A 9265-nucleotide genomic window follows, 5' to 3' on the forward strand; every position below is an offset into this window, starting at 1 on the left:
TTGTTTGGTTTGTGAGACACAAAAATAAGAAGGACACGCTTACACACAAACATACACAACATACATGTATTTCATGTCTCAGGAAAATGGCGAGACACGGATTTTGGGTGAAGGACACGGATCTGCATTCTTTTTTTTAGACTATTTTATCCTTATTCATTTTCTAAAATTCCAAGTATCTCCCTTTTTAATTACAAACCCTAACAAGTGTTTCTTCTTCTGCAATTGCTCAATCCACCATCGAAGCTGTACCACCGTCGCACATCATCTCCGTTTCCCACCGACTCTCCTCTCTGCTTATTGCGGGCTGTGCTCCGGTAGTGGTGAGCTTGTTTTGCTGCTCTACCCCCTTTGCCTCTTCATCCCGCAGCCGTATTAGCCTCCTCCTAGCTGTGCTTTGCATTGTTGCCTCTGGTATTTTTCTCTATTATTATTGTTTGGATGGAAAAAATTATATAGTAGGATAATGCACGAGATTTATAGTCTTGATGACTCATATGTATTACCTACCTTGTCTTTTACTAAAGAAATCATTATCATCATTAGGTGGAGGGAGCCACACCTACCGTTTGTTGTGCTGCTGTTGGTGCTAATTGAATAATAGTAAATAATGGAATCTTAAGGGAATTTTTTGTTTGCCAAGTTAATATTAGTTATAATTATTATATATAATAGAAACGGGCCAGATAAAATGACAGAGATGGTTGATTATTGATAATATGTGTTATTGTTGATTGAGTGCTATTCTAGTGTATGGGTATGTGAACTATCGAATTGTAAGGCAATGGAATTCCTGGGTGTACCCTGGCCACGGCCTGAACAAAGAAAAGAGTGGACCCAATTGTTTAAGAAAATTGCTTAGGTCATAAAAAAAAGAGTTGTAGAAGGAGATTTTGCTGTTGTGATAAATGAAATTCTGCTATCAATTTGCTCTTGTTATTGTACCTGATTGTTGATAAAACTAGTGATAAAAATATTGTTGAAATTGCTGATTAATATGTTAATGAAATTGCTTATCAAATTATTAATAGGTCAGCTTTTTAATTATTGTCTTTGAGGAATGCTAGAGGGCAATTTATTTGTATTGTGTTTATAAAATTGCTTATTAAACTGCTTACTAAATTGTTGATCAAATTGTTTGTATTATGTGTTTGTAGAAATTAAATAAGTTGGATGATAATTGTTTGTAGAAATTGATATGTTAATTTACAAATTTGGATCTTGTTTCATTGTGATAGTAGTCAGAATCAATTTTGTTTTAGAAAGTTATCAATCACCTATCTTAAAGTATTATTTTTTAGAAATTTCATATTAAAACCCTTAATTATTTTTCAGCTGATAATTTTATTGATATGTATTTAATTAGATTTCAATCATGCCTTTTCTATTTAATTAGTTTTGAACTCTATTAGTATGCTTTGACTTTGATTATGTGAGTATATGCTTATGTAATGTGAATTTTTTCTATTTTTAGTTTAATTGAGTATTTTTCCTATTCTCTCAAGTTATTAGAGTTCTTCATTTATGTATTTACTTGTTATTGTTTCTTAGGAAGTGATGATGGATCGTTCTGAACAAATTAAGCTATGTGTTGGATATTACTGGATTATGAGAATGCAATTTGACACGTTAATGCTGCTTTTTTTAGTTACTTTATATATGTATATTAGGAATAGAAGGCGGGGTCATACTTCGATTGGTCGAAGAGTGAACACATTGCCATTAAGGCGAGATGCATTAGATAATATCATTGGGGAGGGTGGAGATAGAAATTGCATATGGGAGTTAAGAATGAGTTTAAATGCATTTGCAACTTTATGTGAATTGCTACAAGTTCAAGGTGGATTAGACGAAGACGGTCATGTTGGCATAGGCGAGCAAGTAGCTACTTTCTTAATCATATTAGCTCACCATACCAAAAATCGGAGCGTACAAGTTAGGTTCTATAGGTCTGGTGAAACTATTAGTAGGTATTTTCACAAGGTATTGTGTTCGTAATGGCTTGAAAATACCTATTGGTATGTCTAGAGTAATCTTTTGAAAAGAATAATAACTATTGTTTATGAGAATTACAATGTATTTCTTATATTTTTTCATCCTTTCGTTTTAGGGTGTTATTACTTAGTGGATGCTGGCTATACCAATGGGAGAGGATTTTTATCTCCTTATAGAAATGTTCGCTATCATGTGAATGAGTGGGTTCAAGGTCATCGGGCACCACAAAATCGTCTAGAGTTATTTAATAAGAAGCATTCTTCGGCTAGAAATGTGATTGAGCGGTGCTTTGGGTTGCTTAAGAAAAGATGGGCAATTCTACGAAGTCCCTCGTTCTATCCTATTAGGGTTCAAAGCCACATTATTATTGCTTGTTGTTTGTTACAAAATTTTATTCGTATGAACATGGATGTTGATCCCGAAGAAGATGCAACTCTTTTGCCAGAACACATACCGGTAGGAGATGATACTATTGTTGATGAAGCTGACACTATTGATGTTGTGGAAAGTAGCCATGAGTGGACTCAATGGCGTGAGGACCTAGCAACCGAGATGTGGAAAATATGGAGAGGAGAACGTGGCGCGTAAAGTTTTTATGCTTTGCTAGTTTTGTTATGTTTGCAATTGTCCTAGACTATAGATTATTGTATTTGAATTCATTTGAGCTTTTTTCTTTATGCAATATGTATTTGCCAACTCGGATTCATTATTTGTATTCTAATTAAATATATAATTAGACAAGGGTTTGTTTTAATTGTTTCAAAAAGATGTCAAAATTCTAGAAAAGTATTGAAATCTTTGAAGATGTTAATATTGTGCTAGTGATTATTTTAATTGTACTGCACTTATAATTTCGAGGTAGTACTTTTCTGCACTAAATTTGCTAGTAGGTTTTACTTTGCTGTAAGTAATTCTAAAGCTAATTCTAATACCATTGAACTCTAATTTTGATAGTAATTATGCTGCCATGGTTTACTTTATTTGTTATTGTGCATAAAGATTAGCTAGCAGCAAATGGCCTCCACACCCCGCCAATGGACTGAACAAGAAACTGAACAATTTGTGGCGTTCATGGAGGAATTGGTTGTTGAAGGCAAGAGGGCAGATGCCGGTCAATTTAAGCCAGGGGCATTTCAAAAGCTGGCGGATAAGATGAATGAGAAGTTCCCTGGATGTGGTCTCACTGTGAAGCACATCAGAAACAAACACAAGCGCCTGAAAGAAAAATATATGTTTGTGGCTGAGATGTTGGGTTGTAGTGGTTTTGGGTGGAATTCTGAAAAGATGTGTGTTGAAGTGGATAGTAAACAAGTATTGGAAGCTTGGGGAAAGGTGAGATAGTAATTTTTACGCATTTAATCATTCTTCTTAGCAAGAACTTTTTAATTTTCATGTAATTGGATGCTTTGTTTTATGTTGTACAGGGTCGCAATGTTACACTCTACACTCCAGGCAAGCCATTTCCGTTGTTTGAACGTCTTGGGGGTATTTTTGGCAAGGATAGAGCTACTGGTCTTGATGCATGCAGTGGAAAAGATGCTGAAGAAGATGTCACACCGGGCTCTACATTTGCTGCGACCACAGCTGGTGGGTTGGGTTTAGGCGGAGACGATGTTGACATGGAGGACTTAGCAGCTGGCGAGAGCGAACTACCCAATACTTTTTCAACCTCATTTGCTTCGTCAAGTGAGAAGATTCAGGGACGTCACACTGCAACTAGAAAAAGCAATGATGCTGCAGTCCTATCAAACTTAGCTGAAACTTTTAAAGCTGCGGTTGAGGATCAAGGAAAGCATGTGCAGGTTCTAGCCAATGCAATGTCTGGTGTTAATGAGCAAGTGAATCTTGGCCGAACGCTAAAGAGTCTTGGTTTTAACACAATGGAGATCGTGCAAATTGCAAAGAAATTTGTGCAGAATCCAGAATTGAAGGCAACCTTTTGGAGTTTGGACGAAGAAAAGGCGGCATTCGCACGAGATATCATGAAAATTTTTTAGCTATTGTTGGGTGTAAATGGTGGTCTTAGTAGTTAACTTATTATGGTGATATAACTCCAAACACTGTTGGTAAAAAAAGGAACAATGCAAACCAAAGTAAACATCAAAGAAACAACTTTTCATTGAATTTTCAATTCATATAATTTCATTACAAAAGAAGGACCCAGCAATCGTATATTTGCTAAAGCTAAACACAAATTACTCTTATGCTATTGTTTGTCATGATCCATTGTAAAAATACAAAGCCAAATATGACAAAAGAAAAATACAACTTTCAAAGTCTATTAATATCCCAACAGCCATCATAAGATACTAGCGCTTTGTCTTCTCCTCTTGTAGCTTTATTCCTTGAGATTTTCTTTCTTTGTATGCTCCTTATGCATTCAAAAAGTCTATTTCCTTGAAGTGACCTATGCAGAGAGAAAGATAGTCATAACACGATAATGATGATGAAAATAATCCCCTCAGTTTCGGGGTTAATCATTAAGACACAGAAAATACAAATCAATTGATCATATCTATGCTAATAACTACAATAATTCCTTAGCCAGAATACTCACAATGTAGCCACTTGAAGAAATCCAATATTATAGGGAATCTCTCCAGAAATCTGATTATATGAGATGTCCCTGAAAATTCAATGATAACATATAGTAACACTGCAAAACTAGAGAAAAGAAATACAGACATTGAAAGCACCAGAAAATTTACATACAATATTTCAAAACTTGTACAGTTCCCAATGCTGTCAGGTATAGTTCCAGTCAAGTTATTGCCTCTTACATCACTGGGAAGTCAAGGAGAATAATAAAGGATAAGAAAGGTCAAAACTTAAAAACCAAAGGAAGAACATAGGATACAACAAAGAGAAGCCTAAGGTGTATGCAAAGGGGTACTTACAAATACCACAGACCAGTTAATTGACAGATATCATGGGACAAAGTTCCAGTCAACATGTTCCCTCGCAATCCACTTTACCATTGCATAATCAAAATTAACCGTTTGGAGATTAGTGCAAACACCAGGAAACATCCATCCATAAATGAAAATTATACAAAGAAAGGAGAATACACACAGGTACTGCAAGACTTCATTCCAATAGAGTAGTCTAGGTATCTCTCCAATGAGCTTGTTTTGTGCAAGATCGCTGCAAATGAGAGAATGCAATTATTAGAATGCATTCACGAATAAAAGGACTTGCAATGGAACATGAAATACAGAAAATCAGAAATATCCGAAGAAAGATTACCACCAAGATTAATGCACATTTGAATTTGATTGAAATACATGGCATAACCCCAAGCTCATAAAAATTTACATTTAAATAAACTTACAGGGTTTTCAGGTTTGGGATTTGGGATAAAGTTGTGGGAATGGGACCAGTCAACTGATTCCTCTTCAAATTCCTGCATTTGCCAACAAAACATAAAACTCTCCTATCCACATGAAACAAGACAAACTTAAAAATAATATACTGTTTTAAAACTTACAAAAACTCAAGCTGTTTCAGCTTTGATATGGACAAAGGTAAATCACCATATAGCTGATTGTCAGACAAATCCCTTCAATTTCATCACGTAAGTAATCGTATCAGGAGTTATAATATAGATAAAACAATTAACTGAATTAGAGAACAACAACATGCAAACAAGGCAAAGTACTAGAAAGCACGTACATATGAGTAAGATCAGCACAGTTCCCAATTTCATCTGGTATTTGACCGGATAATTTGTCCCCCTGCAGGTCTCTGTGATTGTAACATAGAATTCAGATTGAATACTTATGCAAAGGATATACTCAACCTGAATTTTCATATCAGTTGAAGGCTAAAATAACCAAACATATTAATTCAGTTTTAATTTATGCAGGCAAATATCTGAAAATATTAAAAGAAGTATAGAAAAACTATTAATAATTTTATCACTAATTAGTCTTTGAACACTATTAATAATTTTGTCACTAATTCACTTTCATGGGACCAAAAACTCATCATATGCTCTGTAGAAAATAACAAAAAAACATTCATACCAATACAGAGAAAGAGAGTGGCACCTCTGGAGTATTTCGACGGTAATGAATAAAACCAGATATCAACACACGGCACTCTCCGTCGATGAGCAATACTCTGTGAGCAACGCCGGCTAAATGGACCTGCAAATAATGACCCAACAATTAAGAAGAAGAACGAGGAGAAGAAGGAGAAGACGAAGAAGAAGAAGAAAGAGAAGAAGAAGAAGAAGAAGGAGAAGAAGAGGAATCGCACAGAGATTCACCTCGAAGAAGAAGAACCACACAAAGATCCTCCCAGAAAAGATCCACCCATCGGCGAAGAAGGAGGAGGCTAGAAGAGAGATTTTTGGGGGTAGGGGTAAGGGGAGAGAAACCCTCGAAACAATTTGCAACTTCCTGAAGTAGTTTTTGTTTTTTAATTTTTTTTATTTTTATTTTAAATTACAAGGACAAAATAGTCTTTTATTAATTATGTAGTGTCTTGTTCTTTAAAACAAACACAATATTAGACACTCTCCTAATGTCATGTCTATTTATCCAAACACCATACACAAATACAAATATTTTATGTCTATGTCTCAAGTGTCTATGTCTCAATGTCTATGTCTTAATACATACACAAACCAAACGCAGCCTTTACTAACACTCCTGCAACACCAGCACATCTCTCGTTTAGTACATGATAGAGTCATCAAACTAGATTGCACATAACCAATAGGAAAAGATATTTACCAATTGTAATGACGAAGCAGGATACTCGCAGCAACTCGTGATATTGAAAGAACGGTTGCCACTCTAGTGATGTCATCTTCCTGCCTTTGCTGAATATCCGATTCCTTCAATATGGTAAAATTTTGCTGGAATGGGAACCGTAAATTAGAGAAGGGAACAAAGAAACCATCTTCACCATTTACACCAACTTCCTTTCAACATATCAACTTGTTTCACTTTCAGTAGACGATTACTTACTACTCTGTACTATCAAGATCAAGTGAGAACAAAAACTTCTGACCAACCAACCCTTCCACTGATATAATTCCAATATTTTTCCAACTAAAGTAAACCAAATTAGCACTACTAATAATAATAATTGTTTAAAGCTTCAAAATCAGTCCTTTATCTCTTTCTTCTACATCCACACTTGAGTGCAGTCAAGTCATCCTACTCACAAGTCCAATTAACTCAATCGAGCTCATAGTGAAAACAAAAGAGCAACATTCCCAGCTCAACAACACAATGAAGAGTACAAAAATCACGAAATTGAGAAGTAAAGAGTAGAGTTATACCTCATGGCGGCGAGACTCAATCCTATCAGAATCATCAGCATCGTCGAAGTAGTCATCGGCATCGTCATCGTAGTCATTGTAATCCATGGGAGCTTCTTCGGTCTCGCCACTGTAGAAATCTTCGTCGAGTGACTCCACATCGTGGCGTCGTGCATATCGTCCTCGGAATCCATGGAAACCCTAGATACGTGCAAAGGAATTCGAAGGCAATCGATGAAGGATTACGATGGCGGAGAAAATCTAGGGCAAAGCCGAGGGGGTTAGTAATGTAGAGGAAGAAGAAGGAAGAAGGAAGAGAAGAACGAACAAAAATAAGTGTTGCTTTTTTTTTTTCACTTCGATCCTTCTTCAGAGGTTTATAATCTTCCAATTTCTAATAGGGAAAAGTTTAGTATACAAGCGATTAGGACTTGTAATTATTACAAGTTCATTAACGCCTAATCCACTAAAACGCGCTGTAACTCCTACGTCACTTACACGCGCTATACAAAGATCCCGCGTTTGTATAACTACCAAATTTAAAAGATTTGTTTCCTTCTTTGTTTTCTTTCTTTTCAAATTTCATCGTTCTTCTTCTCGCGCGTCTTCCCCTGGTTTTTCGATCGTTCTTTTCCTCTCCTTTCTCATTGGTTTGTTCTTCGTCATTGACGTTAGTTTTTCTCTCTGTAACTCCAGCTTCGTTTTGACATGGTGTATTTATAGTTTTTGACATGGTGTATTCTGCAACCTCTCTGTTGTTGATGACCAGTTTGTTCTGAAGGTTGGAATGTCCTTTACCACCCTTGAAGATGCTGGAAAATTTTACAGGAACTATACCAAGGTTGCAGGTTTTTCTACAAGAGTTCGGAGCACAAATAGAAAGGAAAACGAGATTAAGAATCAATTGATTACATGTAGCAGAGAGGGAAAATGAAACTCTCATAGCAAAGACTCATTTGATAGCCTCTTCATATTATAGTACCTGTAAATCAGACATTTTGAATACACCAGAGAGAGTTTAATTAATTTTGGTCTTGTGGACAACAAGTGGCTTTCAGGTAGTGTTGGGTTAAAATCTGCAGCAGAGGTGTAAATTTAATTTTTTATCAGGTGTATTTGTAGTCTGTGTTTGGATGTATTATGCAGATCTCTATGCAGACCGTCATATATGGGTTTCAATCTATCTGATCACCACTTCATATTATAGTACCTGTAAATCAGACATTTTGAATACACCAGAGAGAGTTTAATTAATTTCGGTCTTGTGGACAACAAGTGCCTTTCAGGTAGTGTTGGGTTAAAATCTGCAGCAGGGGTGTAAATTTAATTTTTTATCGGGTGTATTTATAGTCTATGTTTGGGTGTATTATGCAGATCTCTATGCAGACCGTCATATATGGGTTCCAATCTATCTGGATCACCACTTCATATTATAGTACCTGTAAATCAGACATTTTGAATACACCACAGAGAGTTTAATTAATTTTGGTCTTGTGGACAACAAGTGGCTTTCAGGTAGTGTTGGGTTAAAATCTGCAGCAGAGGTGTAAATTTAATTTTTATCGGGTGTATTTATAGTCTGTGTTTGGGTGTATTATGCAGATCTCTATGCAGATCGTCATATATGGGTTCCAATCTATCCGGATCACCACTTCATATTATAGTACCTGTAAATCAGAAATTTTGAATACACTAGAGAGAGTTTAATTAATTTTGGTCTTGTGCACAACAAGTGGCTTTCAGGTAGTATTGGGTTAAAATCTGCAGCAGAGGTGTAAATTTAATTTTTTATCGGGTGTATTTATAGTCTGTGTTTGGATGTATTATGCAGATCTCTATGCAGACCGTCATATATGGGTTCTAATCTATCAGGATCACCACTTCATATTATAGTACCTGTAAATCAGACATTTTGAATACACTAGAGAGAGTTTAATTAATTTTGATCTTGTGGACAACAAGTAGCTTTCAGGTAGTGTTGGGTTAAAATCTGCAGCA

The 9265-nt window shown here is 35.7% G+C and overlaps 3 protein-coding genes and 1 long non-coding RNA gene across 6 annotated transcripts; 2 read left to right on the top strand and 2 right to left on the bottom strand.

Moving 5' to 3' along the window:
- The first annotated feature begins 233 nt into the window (after positions 1 to 233).
- Positions 234 to 3992, top strand: LOC107461354 (uncharacterized). The gene is made up of 3 exons (XM_052253289.1): positions 234 to 414; positions 2995 to 3327; positions 3420 to 3992. The coding sequence occupies exons 2-3, from the start codon at positions 3010 to 3012 to the stop codon at positions 3990 to 3992; spliced, it is 891 nt and encodes a 296-aa protein (XP_052109249.1). The 5' UTR covers positions 234 to 414; positions 2995 to 3009.
- LOC107461353 (uncharacterized) lies at positions 1660 to 2583 on the top strand. Its single transcript, XM_052253287.1, has 3 exons — positions 1660 to 1858; positions 1971 to 2018; positions 2111 to 2583. Exons 1-3 carry the CDS (start codon positions 1660 to 1662, stop codon positions 2581 to 2583), a joined length of 720 nt encoding a protein of 239 aa, XP_052109247.1.
- Positions 3993 to 4089: 97 nt separating the features above from the next.
- Positions 4090 to 6484, bottom strand: LOC107461478 (LRR receptor-like serine/threonine-protein kinase ERL2). Of its 3 annotated transcripts, none has more exons than XM_052252537.1 (9): positions 6045 to 6484; positions 5668 to 5739; positions 5483 to 5554; positions 5327 to 5398; positions 5068 to 5139; positions 4893 to 4964; positions 4708 to 4779; positions 4553 to 4621; positions 4090 to 4402 (listed from the first exon to the last, which is right to left on the bottom strand). In XM_052252537.1, coding segments are annotated over exons 2-9 (567 nt in total). In that variant the 5' UTR covers positions 5670 to 5739; positions 6045 to 6484; the 3' UTR covers positions 4090 to 4266. The 3 variants fall into 3 exon arrangements, with proteins under 3 accessions (XP_052108497.1, XP_052108499.1, XP_052108498.1); XM_052252539.1 differs by having other exon boundaries at positions 5668 to 5794; XM_052252538.1 differs by having other exon boundaries at positions 6021 to 6484.
- Positions 6485 to 6636: 152 nt separating this feature from the next.
- Positions 6637 to 7615, bottom strand: LOC127741077 (uncharacterized). Its single transcript, XR_008001981.1, has 3 exons — positions 7289 to 7615; positions 6735 to 6859; positions 6637 to 6650 (listed from the first exon to the last, which is right to left on the bottom strand). It is a non-coding gene; the product is annotated as an uncharacterized LOC127741077 (long non-coding RNA).
- Between the last annotated feature and the right edge of the window lie 1650 nt (positions 7616 to 9265).

Source organism: Arachis duranensis, chromosome 8 (assembly GCF_000817695.3).
Source record: "Arachis duranensis cultivar V14167 chromosome 8, aradu.V14167.gnm2.J7QH, whole genome shotgun sequence".
Lineage (NCBI taxonomy): Eukaryota > Viridiplantae > Streptophyta > Magnoliopsida > Fabales > Fabaceae > Arachis > Arachis duranensis.